This window comes from Acanthaster planci, linkage group LG18 (assembly GCF_054643075.1).
Source record: "Acanthaster planci isolate LZ-2023a linkage group LG18, COTS_SCS, whole genome shotgun sequence".
NCBI lineage: Eukaryota > Metazoa > Echinodermata > Asteroidea > Valvatida > Acanthasteridae > Acanthaster > Acanthaster planci.
Window position 1 is genome coordinate 2,920,757 of NC_141794.1, and position 21,072 is coordinate 2,941,828.

A 21,072-nucleotide genomic window follows, 5' to 3' on the forward strand; every position below is an offset into this window, starting at 1 on the left:
AATCGCGGAGGCCGCTCGCGCACGTCAGCGGTGTGAGATTTGTAACATCAGTTTTGCTTCAAGATGCCCGCCCACAATCAGCAAAGCTTCAACAGTCAACTGAGATATTAAGTTTCATTCTGTGAAGTCATTGTGGTGACTCTCGACAAGCTGGGCATGCCTGACTAGGAAGACTATTAGCAGGTATTGTTACATCGTTCATGTCAGTTTACGAAAGCACAGCAGATGAATTTTGATGGTAGCGGCTGCTGTGCGATACAAATATGACAAGCAAGGCCACTATTGGGGGATTGTATATTTGGGAACCCCGTTGCTATAACGGGGACCTACATTTAAGAGAGCGTTGCCTTTGTTTTTTTTTTTTTGGGGGGGGGACTGACCAGTTTTATAAGATTAAAATGGCAAAAAAATGGGGGGGGTTCCCAGATATACAATTCCACCAAAGTGTATTCACGAATAGAGTAGTCGTGTGCAGAAAACCACGGAGTGGAGTATCGTCAAATGCCCCTGCGTAGCATCTTACCTCCAATCGTCTTCAGCGGCTGCTGAAGAATTTAGCTCCATTGCTACTGGCGACATTTTTGCCTGGCTTCGAGAACTGTTTTTTTTTCCTTCTGAAACACCTTAGGCCTAATTACGTTTGCTGTAAAGAGATCCGAGATGCAGGCTTAGAGGCATTATATTCTCATTATAGTGTATAGTTGATCATTTGTATCTCGCCATAAAACAGTATCACGAGTCTAATAACCGAGACCAGTAGCGAAGCCCCCCCCCCCCAAATTCCTGGTGGGTCCCCCCGCCCCCTGCTAAAAAAAAAAACGGAGGAATGGGTGTTGAACAAGACTAACAAAAACTTGCCCTTAAAAACACACCACTGGAAGCTGGTGCCCACCATAAGATGCTGGTGCCCCTTAGTGCATGCCCCCCACCAGTGAAATCCTAGCTACGCCACTGACCAAGATGGACGTTTAGCCTGACTTGTTCTCCCTGAATTTTACTTCTGTTTGGTAATGCATTATTGTCATGTTAGACTCCGATTGATAGGAACTGAAACAAGAGATGTGGTTTCAAAAGCACTATAACTCTATAAGGTACATAGGCCCTAAATAAATGAATATTTAAAAAAAAAAGTGTGCAGACATCATTTTGGCGCTATTGTATCTCCTGTGTCGTTTCTTGATTTTGCTGAGGTAGTGGACCGCCAAGTTTTTGGGTCTTCTCGGCAGCATCGATGTCCTTATTTTCATCCAGTGGCATCGGCCTCCCGAAAAGACGCAACCGAGAGTGGCAGGCCCTCACCCGCCGCGACGAAGACACGGGCCGCCGGTCGTCTCACCTGAGGGGCTTGGCTGACAACGCCGCTGGCTCGTTCCACGTGGACCTGCTGATGTGGGAGCTGGAGAGTCAGATGGGGGCGTACCGCGACGCCAAGCTTCGGAAAGTGCACAGCTCGTGCCCGAGCGATCCCGCCGCACCGCACGCCGCCCCCGCCAGCGTCAGCTACGAATGGCTGAGGCGAGACTCCCCCAAGAAGCGCGACCGGGACGTGCCAAAAGCCACGCGGCGGGAACTGACGGCGCTCTGCGAGAAAACCAAACCGAGCGATCTGGACAAGATACGGTCCGCATTTGTGAGGGTCTTGACTGCAAGGGAACCCCCGCCAGAAGACGTTCCGGTGATATTTGCCGATGTCTTGAAAGCTTTCGTTGATGACAGCGGGGCTCCAAAGAGTAATACAGGTAAACTGAAGACGGTGCTTCACCTTTTAGGGTCTGTACGGCGATTGATCAAACCCAACAGGGTTGAGCCGAGTACATACACTGGGATTCCGTCCACACGAGATGCAGAGAATCGTTTACCACGGGAAGAGCATCTATTTGCGGCGCAAAGGGCGCACTTACCCTGCCTGATCAACCTGGAAAATGAAGCCGTCGATTTTGCGCCGGCGCTCCGTGGACACCTGACCAGTCACAGGTCAGACAGCAGAGACGCGGCAGAAGTTGACCTGGAACTGCAGCGGTTAGGCAGGGCAGCCTGGCAGGGTTCCAAGGACGACCTCCAGTGTAGTAGATCGACTAAGTCAGACCGCAGGACCAGCATGCCTAGAGAAACCGGCTTTGCCGCCCGGGAAGCTGCGAGCGGCGAAATGGCGGTAGTTGATCTGGTTTCAGCCTCGTCGTCCGAGGAAGCACTCGTCGTTTATACGGGCCAAACATGCTCCCCAGTTCGTGTCTAAACTTCGCTGGTGACGGTACTGCTACGCCCTCCTTCCAATCTTCCCTCTGCCTTCTCCCCTTCTTTCACACGTAGGTAGATTTGCTCATTTATCACCTTAGATTTTCAGAGCTTATCTCCAGACTTTTCAAGTGCCTGAATTGCGAAATTTCACTAATCAGGGTAAGTTCGAAAAATACAGATTACTGGCCTGGCACCATTGTACAAAATCCCTGTGGTGAGTATATATTTTCAAAAAGTGGAAGGACATTTTTTCGAAGTTCGATTTGAAAAAAATTATATTTTTCTGACCCCGATTTTATAAAATACAGTCTTTTCCAAAGTTCGTTTGTTCGAGACATACATTTTTCAGTTCGTTCGGATGAGATCTATATTTTAAAAAATATTCTTTCTATTTTTTGTAACAAATCGTTTTTACGAGATATATTTTAATGAGGGTTCTTTGTTATAAGATATATTTTTTCCAAGTTAATTTTCAGGGGATATACATTGTCAGGTGCCAATTTATTCCTAAAAAAACAAATACTTTTAAAATATGACTATATACTTTATAAGTTTTTACTATTTAAAATATAAACGAATTTTAAAAACTCCTAAAATCGAACTTGGAAAACCGTATTTCATAAAAACGAAATTGAAAAAATATACTTCCTAAAAACGAACATTAAAAAAATATTCTTCACTTCTGGAAAATGTATACATTATGGCACTTCAGGATTACGGTACCATGGTATGATGCTTGTTGTTTTATTTTCACCAGCTTATTTATCACTTACGCTCGACGTCTAGAAACCAGACACTCGTTTGCTGTAGAGTGTGTGGCACTGTTGGTGAGCTTTGAGGTTAAGGGGATGGTGTTCGATACAGACCCAAATACGCACGCACTTTGTCGATGCCTCTTGCAATCCCAAAGACGTGCATCTCGGCAATGGCATGGAGTTGCAAGGAGTGCTCAAACTGATTTGTTCAAACTGAATTAATTGAATTCAAAACCAGTCTTAAATCGTGTACTAGTGGCCTAGTTCCCACGTTATTGTCAACTTTTATTGCGCCCTCACGAGGTTCCTTACAACAGTATATAATGAGGGGAATTCTTGCGTTGTTATTATTATACGCTATAAATTTGGACAATTCTTTTTTAAAACTGTGATATTTTCTGTACCGCTGAAACGTATGCCAATGTCTCTTGCTCTTTTTCATCGAAGGATTTATCTTTAGCGTTCCCTTGCATAAATTTGATTTTGTTTTGTTTTTTGTTTTCTGCTGAGAAGGCAAGTCGTTTATATATTCATTTTCATGCGAGTTTATAATGATAATTGCAAAAGTAACCATGAAATTAAACATTACGTTTTAATATATTTTCGTATAAAAAGATTTAATTCAAAGATTGTGTTACCTGTCACCCTCAAACGAGATATTTCATTGTATAAAAACTGCATATTTACATATATGGGATGATCTTACACGGCAAGCAACAAATAAATATATGAAGCAGTGGGCAGAACGCAGCATGGAACATTTTGAATATAGGCCTACGTTTTGATAGGTATAGTCTTCAAACTTGTTGGTAAGTCCAGCAAATGCAAATCGGAGAAATTCAAATCCCGAAACAAATTGGAATGATCGGAAGCAAGTTATAGTCTATATGTTGTCGGCAGCTTGCTGAGCAGCGGCTCGCTTGGCCTGTCGTTTGATGTCCTTCATGTCTTGAGCCTTTCTTGCATTGTCGACAAAGGTCTGAAAGGGAAACCAACAAAAAGTCTTAAATTAACCCTTGGATCAAATTTACTTTGTGTTAGGGCCGAATTGAGCGTGTCTATTATAAAAAGTGATCAAAGTGCATGAAGTGTGAGCGTGATCTTTCAAAACTGCATACGCACAGAAGCTTTTACATATTCATATATATGTATTCATATTCATATTCGAATATGAAAATGTGTCAAAAAATGCAAGCAACAATTTCATTCGATAATCTTTTGTACCAAACATATTTACTCCAACTCCTAGATTACAGCCTATGCTTTAAGTTGGCTTTTAAAATGCAAACAAACCACCCTACAAGCAAAGGAAAATCTGACAACTGTCGTCCGCGTGAATTTTTCTGAGGGAAAATCGAACTACAAGAGCATAAACATGGATTTGAGCTAAAAATAGCAGCATGCATATTCATGACAACAATGTTGCGCAATAGACAAGAAAGCAACAGCGACGAGTCACACCAGCGTGCTATTCTCAGAAGATATATCATTCTGCTTTTAGGAAGACCCTATCAATAATGTTGAGTTTCTTTCGGTTGAATGAGCGACGAACGAATGAATGCATCCTTGGAATGTGGGTGTGTTCCCCATGCTGCATTCATGTGTCCTATCCCTATTCAATGGAGTCGCTGATGTGTGTCTCCATATAAAGAGCTTTCTGAGTAACGGAAAACCGTCCAGGGTCTTCACTTGCGCCGAGTGCTTCTGCTTGCACATCGCTCTGGGCTCTTGCATCTCTGTTGCATGAACTTATTACGATAGATCTTGGATTATTCGTCTTCTCCAGAATTATGCAAGTAATCCATTTTTAAGCCAGTGATGTCAAAATGAAGGATGCAAAAGGCAAAAGTTTAGCCCAAGGCTTCAAGAACTGACTCTTTTTCATCAGCTTATGGCACTATGGCCACCCAGTGCAGCCTTGTTGGTTCTGAAGCTAGCTAGTCTTCAGACAACACTTAAATAACAGTCATTTGCATGCGAGACAACCTTCGATGCTTCTCAACTCGAGGCACCTGTGAAACATAAATCTCTGGGAGACAAAGAGAGAGCCAGAGAGAGATCTAGAAGTTGAAGGACTCCGAGGCTCCGTCTGATTTCAAGCTCCCATCCCTAATCCTGCTAACATTAACAGTACGTTACAGGTAAACACTGCTCCTTTATCCACACATCTCTATTTTTACTTTGTCTTTGATCAGTATTACTGCATTGTGAAACCCCCTCTCCCACGCTGTATTCCTTGTTTTCTGTGTTGCTCCGTTCAGTGTTCATTCAATAGAATCACACTGTTTTTCATGCGAGTGAGCGAAGCGAAGCAGCATGAAATTCCCCTTGTTACCATGAGGTCCTTGCTCATGTAATACGGCCTAGTGATGCCATCATTCCGCTCACAGTCCTCACAGAAACACAGGAACAACGTGTCAATGGCCATCTACAACAAAAAGAATCACAGGTCCATTTTGGAACATCGGTGCTACTGCCAAAAAACAATAACTGAGTTCAAATTTGCTCATTGTAACATGAAAAGATTTCAAAAGCATATGAACATCCACCGAATCAAGGTAAATATGAGAATCCAAAACCAGAATCCAATTAAGTTGTTTTAGCTGATAAATCGAAATAGCGTTTCAACTACAGTGCTTGGCGTGTACTCTATACTGCAAATTCATGTGAAATCAAGTAAATGTCCTGAAGGTCTAACGCATGAAATCATTCTGTTTCTTGGAAATTGAATCTACTTTGAAAGTGAAAGTACCTCATACACCGACAGGAATATATGACTGAGGAGGAAGGCGAAGATGGCGGCCAACGTGATCGGCACAAAGTCATAATGAACGTCAGCCTTATCCTGCAATGTAAACGAACACATGGCATTGAACTACGAAAGGAACTCAAGCTGACATTTGTTGGCAATAAAAAGTAAGGATGTCTTGTTTTCAAAGAAACTCTTCATTTCGTGCAACCAACGGTGGTCTTCTTGCGCGAACCAAGGCGTTTTGTCATGCTACACGTGCCTAGTTCACCCACCCAGACACGCTGGGAAGGGGAGTGTCGTCTTGAAAAAAGAATAGATAATGAGGGGATATTTTCCCCCACACCCTTGGTATTGACGTCACGTGACGTTTGCGTCATTCTTTTCTTTGCTTATCAATTTTAATAACATGTTTATCACTTCACACCACCGTGCATTCACGATACTGTAAACTCAGTATTTGCCCGAGGGCTTGTGAAACACTTCACAAGCTTACTCGGGTGGGACTCGAACCCATGACCTCCTGCTTACTAGTGCAGACATCTTAATTAACCACTCGACCACTGAGCTTGTCGGAGTCGGATATCATTTTTTTTCTTCTTCCTTAGGGGCGGGGCATGGGAAATGACCCTTGACATTTCCTTTACTACGCCGCTTTGAATCATTGACATATTTATCTGGAAAAATCGTATAACAACCGCTCACATATGTAGGTCATCACGAATTTAGTTTTGAAACAAGATAAAGATGGTTTTTCATTCACAGTTCATGTATTACATTTCACAGTCTTTGTAATGCTTTTAAACCGACTGACCTTTAAGAGTTGCATACCGATAACCACCACCGCAGCCACCACCGTCGCCTTGCCGAGCAGGAGCACAAAATCCCCCACGGAGTTGATGGCGGCCACGCGCAGGGCGTTGGACACGATGAGGGTGAAAGCCTTCCGGGCAGCCTTGCAGAAACTGTAACCGTAAATTGCTGTACCGGGTGGTAAAAAAAAATCAGTAAAAACACGCCTGGAAGGAATTAGGTTTTCATAAGCAACCATGACTTTGAAATCATGTGCTGAAAGAAGTGATACGTTCGCGCTCTTTCGGACTTTGGATTATTTGTTTTTAAAACCTTGGCAACAAGGCACACAAAAATTTGAAAATGAAAGCTACAGTGCCAAAACATATTTCAAAATATGTGAATAATATTCCCTTGACGTTCAAGATACTTGTGTTAAGAATGTACACTTATTAATATATCAATGCCTATAGTAGTTGAATACTACTTTTTAAATATATCAATATATTTTGACCATACCGATTTCGATATAGGCATTTCTGTTGATGTAGCGGAGAACTTTCTCAAACAGCCACAGACAACACTGAAGGCACTTTAAGATGTATGCTACAATATCGCTCTGCGAATGCCGGAGCCTGTGGGGATAGCATGAAAGGAATCTGGTATAATTAACTGAAGGTGCAAGTAAGCGTTCTGTCGAATCTGGCACTATATTTTGGGATAGAGTATCGACGCCTCCTGTCAGTTCCACGTCCTTATTAAACCAGGATGGCAAAAATGATGTCACTGCGCGGACTCCGTATTAGCCAGTACAGTCGACAGTGACAAGAAATCAGGGTTTGACCACAGAGGTCTCGCTCTCTCTATATATATAGTTCTATGGGCGTGACAGACGACTTGCGCCCAAGTAAAGACGTGCACTATTAGTTCTACGCATTTAACCGAGATAAGTGTATTATACATGCAGCTTCTTCTAATGCCACAACGCTGCTTCTTTCAAATCCATCGATTACCGAAAGTGCTTCCAGTGTTATACACACCTGGATTGAATATAGCCGAGTATGATGCGAGCCAGCATGACCAGTGCGATAATGAGGGAACCAAAGGCTAGAGATCCCAGATGATATCTGTAGGGAGAACAAAGGAGACATGTTAGTCATGTATTTTCCATGGTATTCCTAACAATGCTTGTCACATTGCCTTTCTCCTTGACACAAACTTGACACTGTTTTGATTTTGTTCGAGAGGTTTCCCTTCCTCTCTTTTTTTTGTTTGTTTACTTCGTCATCATTTGTAAGTCCCTCTGTTGACCGTCCGTCATAATGCTCCCAATATGGTGGGGAAAAGCTGACCGTCACACAACGACACCTTCACATGGAGTGGCTTTCCGATGCCTTTGAGGGCGCTATACCCCTATGTTCTCAAATTTTCAGGTGAATGTCGGCCATTTCCCATATGCCAGCCAGTTTAATCTCCGGTTGGGCTTCGTCTTCGCCTCCTTGATCATTTTGCCAATCACAATCAAGTTCCTTCCCCCCAAAATATGTACCGATATGCCCAGATAATTAGTCTCTTAAGTCAGCTGCCTGTAATCACATGGCCGGACCCCGAAAGCCAAACCCGCACAAGAGGCACTAGTGCGAAATATAATAATATCGGTGCACCTGATGATGCGCTTGATAGATTGCAGGATGGGCCAGCTGAGTTGGCTCTTGTCCCGAGCAAAGAACCAGGCTGCCACAGCGCCCGCTATGGCGCACTGTTGACAGGCGACCAGGAACTGGGAGCCCCAGAGAAGGCCGAAGAGATGGTACCACCACATGTACTGTGGGAAGAGAAATCCAGAGAAGACATTCAGAAACGTTGGTGGTCATGTCGGCTATTAACTACGGTGGCTTTGAAGCTACGCCACATTCGCCAATTTCTTGTACGAGTCGCATATTTGTCCGTCTACGTTTGCACGATGTAGGGGCGCAAAGCAATCACGTGTCTACGACAGCAGAGCTTTGACACAAAACGAAATTTAAAAAAAAACCCTGGATTTGAATTATTCCATGCATAAACTACTTACCGGTCCCAATGCGTCGGCTTTGTATATGACGAAACCGGTCTCGCTGTCAAGTTCAGGTTTGCCAGCCGTCACGAGGTACAAATACACGAAGCCCCAGTAAGCGCACAGAACCACCATGGCAAGAATCGTCTACATTAAAAACACAAATAAAACCTCCAATAAGACAGTTCGGTATTTCAAGAAAGCAAGGTCATCCGGGAACAAGCACGCGCGCGTGTAGGCGTATAGAGCTGCGCCGATAGGGCAGACGTTGCACGCGCGTCCCGATGACCTCGGACACGCTTCATGTTGGGCATGCGCTGTTGGAATATCAAACTGGCTCAAGCAAGTCTTTGGGGCCACTCTTTCTATATCTGCAATACAAAGACGAGACTGTCAAAGGGATATAAAAGTCGAACCTCTATGAAATTCTCTCAGATATTTCGGTGCAAGGAGCATATTCAGCGTCCATTTTCCTGAATCGTTCTTTGATGTTGCAAGGACAATTTCCGGAGTACTGTTCTCAAATGGCAAACATATTCGAACATGTACCTTTCACGTGTAACATCTAAAATTAAGATTAATATTTTATTCCTGATTGGCTTAACTTGTGTATTTAAGACTGTTAAAGTTTCTTATTGGTTTAAGTCGATTTTAAATTGGTAATTTTTGATCTAAGTTTTACTTTGTTATAATCATTCTGATTTTTTGTATGTAAAGCGCCCAGAGCGTCAATTCAGGTGGATTTGGCGCTATAGTCAAGAACTGTTATTATTATTATCATTATTTCGCAAGAGGTATAATCGCAACTTACCCAGATGGGTTGAAGTAGTAGGAACGGTATACATGCGATTGCCTTGCCAGCTTCCTTGAACAATGCCACCACGAGGGCAATGCGCTTACGCATGACGAGCAGTACCAACAGTAGAATGACCTAGGGGAAAGATGTTGAGAAGGCTTAAATTGAATGTAAACAGAGGTTTTGATTCGTTGCCTTGCATTTAAAAAAGTTGGAAATATCAATCAGGTTGAGGAAGTCCAATTTTGCCCAGATTAAAAAAAATACAAGGAACATAAATTTTCTAGAGCGAATCTTTAAGCAGGCCAGGTGGCTCACCGTGACTCCAGTGGCGATCCCAGCGTAGGTCAACATGGTTTTGACGGTGTGCTCTTGATCATCTTTCGCAGCTGAAAAGCAGAAACCATCATACACAGTTAGGCAAAGTGCGTACTGTATGCGATCACATATATCTCTCCCGTTTCGGACACGGCCTAACTCACCGTCAGCTGGCAGCGCATCGAGCACCGATTTCTCCTGCCACCATCGGTACCACAGGTACCCGGTCCCGCCCAGGCTCCCGAACACAAAGACAAACACCGTGGTCCAGATAAGGACACCCGCGAAAAACCGCAGCAAGATCAGCACTGCTATGGCCAAACCTGTAGAACGGGGAGGGGGGAGCTGGGTCAGAACACCGCGTTGGGATTCACGCAAAAAGTGAATATCCAATGGGAAACTTTGAGAAGCTTGGTGGCGGCGAACATACTGGTTCTTTTTACCGGTTCTGAGCTTGCGTGCGTTGTTCTGAGCATGCGTACATAGTTCTGAGCTCATGCAATACTATGGCTGCATCCAAATCTGTTGTCAAGACCTACGTCTAGGTCTTCGCTCCATTGGAAATGAGTGGAGACGCGTAGACAATAGGCCTAGCCGTAGCTCTGGAAGCCCGTTTCGGACACAGCCTATGACTATGAAAAGGGACCGGCTTGTCTCCTGCCACCAGCGTCTCAAGGTCGCCCATAGGGTACAATCACGGAAACATTCGATAGATAAAGGCGACTTTTTCCTAACACTCGAGGTTCGTAAGAGAGATAAGGGGGAAAAGCAAAGCAAAAGGGAAATAAGAGCCTTACCAAAGGAAATTAAACAAAGGTAGAGTATTTCGCGCCATGAATTTTCAACATCCGCCACAGCTCTCTGGAATGGCAAAAATGAAAGTTCATTTCCTTTATTTGTTGTAACTTCTCACTCTCCTAGGAAATCATAGTTAAATTTTACGGTATGGGGAATACGTCTTGCACTGTTAGTCTGTCACAATGCATAGCATCCCTGAGGATAAAGTTCCTGTCCATAGAAAGCCATATCAGGTAATAAGCCCCTATACCCGAATCATGGATAATTTCGATTATCAACTTTAACTTAATTGATTCAATCAATGTAGTACATGTAATCAAAATAACAGGTGAACACCTGTCTACTGACTCGGGTTATTATAAGCAGTCAGACCTCCTGGAAATGCCTTACCTTTAACCATTCGGCGTCTAACAAGGAAGACGCGATACCAACGGCAGTTGACGGGATACAACGATTGAAAATCGGAGTGCTGTTCATCAAGCAGAACAAGGAACAGAGAGATTTTTTTACATGGGAAAAAATTAATACCTGGCATTAATCCAGAATGTTGTACCATACTTTCTACTTAATTCAGCCCGCAAAAGGTCGATGCATACTCTGTCTCACCTGGCGTCCACGGGCGTCGATGGGCAAGCGGCCAGGGCGCCTTGCTCGGCCGCGGCGTAGTCCTCAGCCGCCAGGTTGTAATCGCACAGGAAGATGGACCTGTTCAGGGCCAGCTCAACGAGGTCGTTTTTAGTCAGGAGGACAACATCCGGGCACTCCGACACACAAAGTAACTTGGTCGTAGTGGTCGGGTTTGCAACGGCTTCCGGGTTGAAAGTGAACACATACCTTTAGAAGATGGATTAAAGAAATAGATCGCTCCTAATAAACCCTCCTAAAAGCAATTTCGATAATGTTCGAGAAAAAACACATCTGCGAAAATAAAGTCAAAAGGCCATCAGTTCATTGAGTGGACGATCAGTCCTGAAAAGGGAAAACAGCAGTTTTCTGGTTTTGGATGCCCAGGAAAAGGAATTATTCCCCTTTTAAATTTAAGTAAATTACATTGCGCATCAATTCTTTCTCAATAAACATTACAAACTTTAATACTCAAAGGAACAGGTGCATTACGGTTTATCGATCAGATTTTGTCCCGACATGTTGACCCCGGCGATCGCAGTGTTGCTCTTGCCGCAGACGTTCCCGTAGCTATCGGCGCCGTAGATGATCCGTTCGGGCTGGCCGTCGAGGAGTGACACCACGGCAACGTAACCCTGGAGACCAGAATGACGGAAGAAATCGTCCGGACATGAAGTTCTTGACGCGACCTTCCATAATTTTTGTCTATGTAGAGGGGTCTTGGTATAACCACGACACCACGATGCATTCTTATTCGGACCTGGTCTAGGAAAACTTGACGCTGCTCGTCATTCAATGTCAAAGATCATTCCACAGGCGTCAAATTATGTCCTTGGACTTTTCCATAATGAATTAAGACGTGAAACGCAGATAATTATCTTCGATTCTTTTCACACATTAAACCGCTTCTAGTGCATCGTATACTTAGAAAAAAATTCATTATTTAAATTGTTTTAAGTGAGCGCCTTGTAAAACTTGGACCCCTGTTTGCCAGTGTCACAGTTTTTCCACGAGCCATTCAAATTGTTGGCAAATTTTGCATTGGCCAGCGTTACAACCGTTTGTTCTTTGCTGGGGAATTGTTATCTTTATTTACCATTCCAACCCAGAAGGCCAAGAAGAGAATAAGACAGATCACGTCACGGCAGCTGCGGTCGTCAAGGGGGCCGTCAAAGCCATCATCAACTACTTCCACTGTGTCATCCTGCAACAATTCATGATAAGAAATTACACGGATCTACGTATGAACCAAATCACGGCCAAAATTATAATTGAAGGTTACGTCAATTTCAACAATCCTCCACCCTTCCGATATGCAGCAATGTGGTTTTGGAGAATTTTGCAGGACTAAGCAAGAACAAAATTGAGCCACATTTGAACAATATTTTGTGATGCCCCTAGAGAGAACAAGGATTCAGTCTCCAAAGCGGAAGATTGGTTTCCATGCCTCTAAGACTGCAACTATTGTTTGCAGCAGGTACTGTATATTAACCCTAACGAATGATTCCCGCTCTGAACATGTGCACAGAGCACCCAGTGTTGATGGGGCTTGATGGAATTTGTCCACCGTACAAATCCATCAAAATCTGTTCAAAAAAATCACAGGCTTTCGAAAAGCATTTGACATTTCTCTGCTGGGGGAAGCAACAGCTGATGGGCCGTGGAAGACAGATGAGCCGTTTATACCCAGCAAGAAATGAGACCGAGGGGTACCCCCCCCAACATGTCCAATCCCTATACACATTCCAGACTATTGTTACTTAACACATCCCCCCAAGATGTCTGAAAGGAATTCCCCAGATTCCTGCGAGACAATGACCAACACAAAGCGGGGGGGGGGGGTTCTCTCCGTCTCATACCTTGCTGCATATGGAGCCGTTTCATGTTAATCGCAATCAAGTGCACTCATTTGGAATCTTTTGTTGCCTTGCTGACGGTTGTCAAGGTGTCACAGCTGAGCACAATGTCAGCGGGCGTTGCTCATGCAGGAAATGGTGTACAAAGGATTCCAGGCTTACAGCGCTCACAAAGGCATTCGGTCTTCTGGCTGTGATCCCCCCTGGAGTGCGTTATTATGTACATTGTACATCCGAATATTAAGCGCACGCGCCACTCAATGTTTATTTATTTATATCTGATCAGCCAACAACGCATTTAGCGCCAATTACGGGATGATAATGAGTTAAAAAGACACTGAAGAAAATCTGCTCAGTTTTAGAGGTGGGAGGAGAACCTCCAGATAAATGTTTCGGGGAACACCCACGGATTCAGGTACTGAAAACCCAATCCACATGTGGACCGAGCTGGATTCGAACCCAGACCCCCAGAGGTGGAAGGCGAGGAAAGAAACACTTGACTCCCCTGCCGCTCAATGCCACTCAACGATGGCACATCGGAGGGCAGAATTTTGGAATTCGTTATCACTGTCCCATCCACTCGATGGATCTCGGGAAGACAAGATTTTTGTACCAGAATTTTGAAATGTATTTTTCTACACTGTGACCAGCTGTAGATTAACATGCTTTTGTCTCAGTTTGCCGACATGTCTCCTTGAGTATACATGTACATGCGTATCCTGCTATAGAGGGTTTGCGAGGCTGTCACCTCGCAGGCCAGTGCTCTTGTTCCACAGGGTATGAACAAAGGAGGCTTCACTGAGGAACAAAAGCACTGCCCTGCAAGATGGCTACCATGCAAAGCCTCTATAGGCATTACGGTCTACTGGACACAACATAGCAGGACATGTTTCTTTTTTTAAATTGTCAATTGCAAGCAGGTTTCAGCTCCAGAACATGAAGTTCAACAGTCCTAATTGCACTTGACGGTGGAAAATCAGAGAATAGAAGGCTGCTATTTTATGTTATATTATTCATTGTCTCTTGTATCGTCATCTGGAAATAAAGTAATGCATACCACCGCAAGACTGGCTTCGTTCATGTTGGCCTTCTCCGCTTTCTCTGAAATCTTTTGATCATCATTTGGACTTGTCGTGGAATATTTTATGCTCATCCCTTCTCTGCGTCCTTCTCTCAAACAGCGCAAGCGTAAAGCCACCGTCACATCCTCAAGGCCACCGGTGCATTGGTTTAGGTTAACGTCGAGCCAGAGATCTTAGTGTGGGATGCGAAAGTTTTGTATGCGTGATCCGTTTCTATACTGCGCGTTTTGTTTCCATGGTTTGTGTTTGAAGTGCGCGCGTTTTGATGATAGGGCGTGTGTAAAGAAACAATGGCCTTCAAAGAAGTTTCTGTTACGTCACTGTATAATTTCAAAAAATCCAACGACGCCAGGTGACGGTTACATCACAATACACGTACATGCCATCAAATTATTGACGTCACCGAAAAAGGTGTTAAAGCGATATAACAATGAAAAAAGCACTTACACAATTTTTATCGATTCACTTGTTTCCAAACCGGTTTGGGAGTTTGAACTGAACACAACATACCGTCTAAGCATGTGATTTAATCAAACATTGTAATTAAGACTTGACTTCACGGTCAATGAGGGGGAAAGAATTAAGTGCAGGACAGGGAAATCACTAAAAAGCAAAAACAAGGCCAGACAGAGCTCAAATCGGGCGACTTCACAATGTTTGGTTTGCCTATACCAATGTTACTTTTATGCCTTTTGGGAACATGTCTACTGAAACCACTGCATTCTGCTTGAATGTCGTTGTCAGGTGCGGTGTTGATGGTAGATAGGCCTGTAGATGATTGCAACCTGATGCATACATAATATGCACATTAGACTAATGGATACGACAGAGCACAGCACAATTACATAAAGACGTCCACAATCAAATCGTCACAGGTGCCAACGAGCTTGTGGTTAGACTTCATACCAGTCCATTCAAATGACCAGTCCATGCTTGTCAACGGCCAAATTCAGAATATTTACAGAGGATGCTGCACAAAAGTTACAACATATGTAGAATTTCCAAAGATGTCCTTAATTCGGGGAGAGTGTAATATTTAGTTATAGATTTGGGCCTTACGCCAACGTGTTCAGAGCATGCGTAGAATTGTTCTTCAGCAGTTCTGCACTCAATGGGCCCACGCACTGACAACGTCACACTTTGTTGACGTGTGCAATCTCCCTTGAACTTCCCAGCCCCCCAGTGAGAGCCCACGGTCCACGTTGAGCACCACAGACAAGGCACACGCGTAAACAAAGTGTGCAGGCCTCAGCATGTAGGAGTCGTGTTTTTATACTTCCTAAACAGCTGGGGAAAAGCCGCTCTATGATACGATCGTATGTGAAGTGAACCATGATGACAGATTCATTAAGCCGCCTTTTCAGTTTTAATAATCAGCCAAAAAATGGGAATCCAGGCACAACAGAGGATTAGCGGATTCAAGGGGCTGCACAGGGACTGGACGACTCGAAATCCACTACGCTAATTTTCAAAGCTGCAGTATGACCTCGTGTAAAAAATCTAAGTTACTTTTGATTTGTGAATAAAAAGACTTATTACTCTGTAATTCGTGTCGTTTCGATACTCAGCAAAGAAGGGATGAACCAGAATGAGGATTAAGTATGTTAAAGTAGGGTTCATTGTATCTCCATCTCACTAGTCTGTCATGTCAACTCAATTCATTTAATTTTAAACAAAGCAAACATGACTATCGCAACCAGAGTATCTTTTGGGAGACAAATTTGAAAAAAAAATCTGGTACACTGAATTATCGGATTGAACATGAGCATACCAATTTCACAGACTGAAGGCACTGTTGCTGTGCCTCGTGACTCGGGGCAAGCTTTTGCATATACCAAGCAAGGTATGAGACGGAGAACCCCCCCCCCTGCTTTGTGTTGGTCATTGTCTCGCAGGAATCTGGGGAATTCCTTTCAGACATCTTGGGGGGGATGTGTTAAGTAACAATAGTCTGGAATGTGTCTAGGGATTGGACATGTGGGGGGTACCCCTCGGTCTCATTTCTTGCTGGGTATAGCATATACCGGCTTTTCTGGAATAGACTGGTTCCTTTGCGCCCTTAATTCGTATCCATTGAAAACAGTGTATTGTTGTTCTTACTGTTTTGTTTGAATGGCACTTCCAGCTACTCAGGCTATTTGCGAAAAAAAATAACTGTACGTTTATTCATAACCTTTATTAATCAGCATCACATTACTAATAGGCATTTAGGAGGAAGGTCCAAGTTTTAGAGGCAGGAGGAAACCGGAGAAACTTTGAAAAATCTGCGAGAGCGAGAATCCTGTGAGAGGACTGGAAACCAAAGCTCCTAAAGCCTGGGCCAAGCCAGGACTCGAACCCGGGCCTCATTCATTGATACAAAGCAACCCGCTCCCCCCAAATGGCGTATTTTGTGCAGGGCGTCTGTTATGTAAATATAAGCGAAGGCTTGCCCCGAATGACGAGATATAGGAACACTGTCTCTAAGTATGGAGAATTCAAATTGTTACGTTCATGTGAATTTAAAGAACCCAGTGTACCAGAATTTATTCAAATTTAACTCGCAAAAAGCTTATTGATTCTGTCCGAGATAATGGACGAGGAATGTAGCTTTGCGCACTGAAAGAATGGGCGAGTGAAGCCTACAGACCCAAGGCTATTCTCTGACTTCACGTCGCCGCAACAACCACTGTCCTGAAACCAAGGGAACAAAAAGTGTCGATTCATACTAATGCCTCGAGCCATGCGCCACGAGGAGGGTCTGTTAGTGCAGTACGCAAAACTGGCCGCCTCTCTGGGTCTAGTTGTTTACCGCTCGCTTGAGTGCACAACTTTTGTTCTATTTATCAACACGTGCAATATTGTTACTCATGCAGTCAGCAGTCATGTAGGTGGATTACACGCTCTCTTCATTGGCTCTTATAAACGGAGTCATACGTGTATGTTACAACTACAGAAACCTATGCTAGACTTTGTAAAAACAATTACTTCACGCTGCCGATGTGACTTTTCTGTATGGTATCGAGGATTGTGATACCAAGAGGAATTTGGACAAGAGTCTTGATCTGGAACCATTTTACCGATCACTCAAAATGATCTCTAAACTTGTTACTTTTGTTACATGGATATACACGTACATCGAGACGCTCACTGCGTGGGACTGTTTCGTTTGGAATAGTAGCACTGGAACCTTACACGAAGTACTGAGAGGTAAGGTTCTTGCATTCAGTCTGATTAATTCAGTTATTTATCCGTTATTTAAACTTATTTTTGATTGTCCTTTGTTTACGGAGCGTTACTTTAAAGTTGTAATTTATGATAAAATTGAAGTTAATGGCGGCTCATATTAGATTTGACGATTTAACAATCTACAAAGTGAAATGAGCGATAAAATCAAAGGAAAAAAGTGAAGTTCGTTGAACATCGTTTCGAAGCAAAGTTTTAAAATGCAAAATACAAGCCAAGATTTGTATTAAATAAATAAAATATTAAAAATGTGAACAATACATAAAGTTGAAACCAAGAAGAACTGCAAACAGTCCCAAACCCAAATGACAAGTGGAGTGCTCAATACCACTCAACTTACATGTAAATAAAAAGGGGTTTGAAATCATCACAGAAAAAAAATTAAAGAGAGATGCAAAATAAAAAATAAATGGCACATATATAAAATATTAAAAAATTGTCACAATGCTGATTGAAAATGGCAGAAATGTACGGGAAAAAATTCTTAATTTAACGGAGGAATCTTAAACGGATTTACTTCGGAAAAGCAGTTCTACGGGAAGCTGTTCTTTACTGCAAGGCATACTTTCTTCTTTTGAATGTTTGTTATTTTCATTGTGAACCAACGCTGTCATTTACGTGTTATGTAAACAAAGTTAATTTCAGCCATTAAAATCGTTTGAAAGTATATTTTACAAACGCCCGGAACTTGTACATTTTACCCGAAAGACTGGACTTCGTACTTTACAAGTTTACTGTAGATTCTTTACAAAAGTGCAGATTCGAAGAAAATAATCTCCGCTTTAGCCTATTGAGTATAGAGTGACGTCTCGGGGGTAGTACTCGGAACATAATGAGGGATTTCGAGTGTCTTACCTTGAACGGTCTTACGCGGTTGTCGCCACCGCAACAACCCATGATACCGTACCGCTGTACGACTAGGAATGTCACGCCATAAACTGCACGCCAACGACCTCTGAATAGCATGAAAGACGGAGAAGAAAAAAATAACCCAAAATAAAACCACGGAGAACTACACTTTATGCAAAGGGCAGCAGATTGTGTGTATTAAATGTTGGTTTTACAATAATTGTATCATTAATGTATTGGTTTGCTTTGTGTAAGTCAAAAATGCCCATGTAACACGTATTTATAAAGTAAAAACAAAATAAAAGCCAATAGAAATTAGTCACACTATATTACTCTCTTATCATATGTCTTTTCTCTCAGTAAACACACCTGCTAACACACACCTCCAAACCCGTCGTGCCAACGATAGTGGTTGTATAGTACTAACAAACAACCTATCATTCATCAAAACATCCGTGCAATCAATTAGTTCATTCCATATTATAAAAGCTTTTGCCCAATTATTTCCTGGAATAAACGTATCAAACCAGGCCTCTAAGGAAGGCTTTAATGGATTTGGTGGAAAAGGGAATCTGTTATTTTCTGAACGCCCTCTAGGGAAGAGCATTCTAAATTTCATTTTTCCAAAGTGACGTGTGAGTTGCAAGAGCAGGTGTTTCTGCGCCACAACTGAAATCACGCACAAGAATGTAAACAGGCCACATTTGCAGCGATAATTTTCCGTACAAACGCGTGTACTTTTGTGTAATTTAAGTTTTTGACGGTTTTAAAGGGTGTTCAATAAATACGATGGAAAAATATAAATGTCTTAATATCAAAGTAAATCGTAGAGAATCTAACTGGAGAAACGAGAGCTAATTTTCTGCTCATAGAACGCAGCGCATAATTGGCAACGATGGCTACGCATGTGCCATGCGTCAACCTTTCATTACCAGTGCGCATGTCTGCCATAACCCATGAAATTTTAATGAATAACATTAGAACTCTACTGAAATTCCAGCCAGACTACCGGTATTACATTAAGCTCTTCGTTATTCACTGGAGGCTTGATCGATTGGTAGGCGCGGCCATGGGGAAATCCACTCTTTTCTCATCTGCACAGGTAAAGCTGTCGTTTGCGCAACACCACGCCTTATGCCTACATTTCTGTCTGAGAATTTTGTCAGTGAGAAAAACCTAAACGTGTAATTATTACTCATACCCTTGACATGTGTTGGTCTTTCGTGAGGGGCAATCGCAGCAATTAAGGGGGCTCTTTGAGAGGGGTTGAATTCTTTATCTGTTTTAGTTTCGGTTTGTTCTTAAATCGGGGGGATATTCCTGGCCAATGTTTGGATAATGAAAACGTCAAAACCCCAATTAGTTATTAATCCGATAGGCAAATGAGTCTTATAAGTTACTTGGGAATGGAGACTTTAGATGAAATCATCTGAAATATAGGTTAAACAACAAAGACAGAAATTCGGAAAGAAGATAAAGTCACAACTAAAATTTGACCGAAAAACAAAACGTTGTGAATAACTCTGCCGTGTATCCACTCTTCCTCAGCCTCGTACTGGTGTTTGAAGACTTTCAAGGTTTAGGATGTGTCTTAATTTTTATTATTTTTGTGGTTATTTGTAGAATTTATTTATTGTACATTATTTAATTCAGAGATTTTATTTATTTCTCATGGATGCCTGTAAGTGTCGGGTAACCGCTGTTGGTCATCAGAAATAAATAAATCAAATGCAAAAAAATATATACCTCAGACCATCTCAAATCGGACAAACAGGAAATCACTGAGCTCAAAAATCGAACTGATTCCTATTCCTCACCTGGCCTGAATTCCAGTCTCCTCTGAGTGATTTTTAGCAGATGTTGTACACTGTTTGCCAGCCGAGGCTCGTTGCCTTTGTTTTGGTGCACGTCCAGTGTTAAGAAAAGCAGTGCGAGAACATGTTTTCCTGGCCACTCGCTGAAATATGTAACGTGCGCATTGATGACCAGTTGCCAAGTGCAAACGCGCGCGGGTCGGCGTGTTTATTATGCGTTCAGGTCAATTGTTCAGGATTGTGACGAAACCTCACTGTAAAGACGCACTAGCTATTTGTTTTAAACCATGAAGAAAGTTGCGCGTTTGGTGTGCCCAGTTATTCCTCCCAGACGTGGGCTTTTGGGCTTTCTCAACGGGAAAATGGATCGTAGTCCATTCCTAAGGTTGCGATACAAATGTCAAGTTGACACACACAATCATTTCCAGTGTCGAGGCGATCAGTCGTCCTGTCTGTTTCGCAGTCTGTTGCCGCCAGTCACGTAATCCTACCTGGTAGTCTGAGCTCGTGGCGATCACTCATCGGCCCTCTAGTCAAACTAATCAGCTCTCCTTAGATCATAGGATATACCACCCACACCCACCGACTTCAGGCACTGCAGGCACACTGCAGTCGCCAGAGTCGAACCCAACCTAGGCCCACAACCCAAACCGTCTCCGATACGCGACTCCACTAGTATAGTCAGGTCACCGAGGGCCGAGTGAAAGCAGACGCTATTGCGGTTGTATTGTGGTTGTTTACCCGAGCTCAACAAGTCATTTCTCCGCGGGAGAGGTGACCCGACTACGCGTCACACCGCTACCAAGGAAACAACCTCTGTAGACTGTAAAAGGCCTATTGAGTGATTTCTGTTAAAGGCCGATCAATCAGCCTCTGTATCCAGTTAGCGGCTCAGTTCATCATCTCACGATGCGCGCAGTAACACTTCAACCGTAAAGTAAGGCTTACAATGAGCAACTCGGGGTGTTGTTAGTGTTAATATTGTCTATTGTTGATTTTCGTTTTGCGTAAATGGAGGAGTCAACGATGCTTAGCAGAGTTTGTAGTCACAGAGTGCGCTCTTTTACTGATGGGAGCATGCTCATGTGGGTGCACCATGGGCGGATTCAGGGATTTTTCCGGG

General features: G+C 43.1%; 3 protein-coding genes across 4 annotated transcripts in view; 2 read left to right on the forward strand and 1 right to left on the reverse strand.

The window, feature by feature from the left end:
• Positions 1-3,751, forward strand: LOC147796101 (uncharacterized). Its single transcript, XM_087148370.1, has 2 exons — positions 1-183; positions 1,195-3,751. Exon 2 carries the CDS (start codon positions 1,232-1,234, stop codon positions 2,234-2,236), a length of 1,005 nt encoding a protein of 334 aa, XP_087004496.1. The 5' UTR covers positions 1-183; positions 1,195-1,231; the 3' UTR covers positions 2,237-3,751.
• On the reverse strand, positions 3,234-20,619 carry LOC110980780 (choline transporter-like protein 1). Of its 2 annotated transcripts, XM_022237747.2 has the most exons (18): positions 19,953-20,619; positions 18,142-18,241; positions 12,220-12,327; positions 11,616-11,758; positions 11,106-11,333; positions 10,890-10,968; positions 10,499-10,562; positions 9,866-10,024; positions 9,702-9,772; positions 9,399-9,518; positions 8,606-8,734; positions 8,199-8,359; positions 7,575-7,661; positions 7,054-7,169; positions 6,557-6,723; positions 5,746-5,838; positions 5,329-5,421; positions 3,234-3,972 (listed from the first exon to the last, which is right to left on the reverse strand). In XM_022237747.2, the coding sequence occupies exons 2-18, from the start codon at positions 18,181-18,183 to the stop codon at positions 3,877-3,879; spliced, it is 1,956 nt and encodes a 651-aa protein (XP_022093439.2). In that variant the 5' UTR covers positions 18,184-18,241; positions 19,953-20,619; the 3' UTR covers positions 3,234-3,876. The 2 variants fall into 2 exon arrangements, with proteins under 2 accessions (XP_022093439.2, XP_022093431.2); XM_022237739.2 differs by lacking the exons at positions 18,142-18,241; positions 19,953-20,619 and adding an exon at positions 14,037-14,251.
• The window catches only part of LOC147796102 (uncharacterized), a 16,730-nt gene continuing 12,453 nt past the window's right edge, over positions 16,796-21,072 (forward strand). Inside the window, exon 1 of the mRNA XM_087148372.1 lies at positions 16,796-17,250. The gene's annotated coding sequence lies outside the window, so the exon portion shown is untranslated. The remainder of the gene's footprint in view (positions 17,251-21,072) is intronic.

What these genes read in the sequence shown, in the direction of transcription:
- LOC147796101 (XM_087148370.1), top strand. Translation starts at nt 1,232, where the DNA reads ATGTCCTTATTTTCATCCAGTGGCATCGGCCTCCCGAAAAGACGCAAC.
- LOC110980780 (XM_022237739.2), bottom strand. Translation starts at nt 14,132, where the DNA reads ATGAGCATAAAATATTCCACGACAAGTCCAAATGATGATCAAAAGATT. An exon ending in GGATCGCCACTGGAGTCACG is followed by an intron (nt 9,519 to 9,701) that starts GTGAGCCACCTG and finishes TCTTTCCCCTAG; the next exon opens with GTCATTCTACTGTTGGTACT. An exon ending in TATTCCTGTCGGTGTATGAG is followed by an intron (nt 5,422 to 5,745) that starts GTACTTTCACTT and finishes TTTTTGTTGTAG; the next exon opens with ATGGCCATTGACACGTTGTT.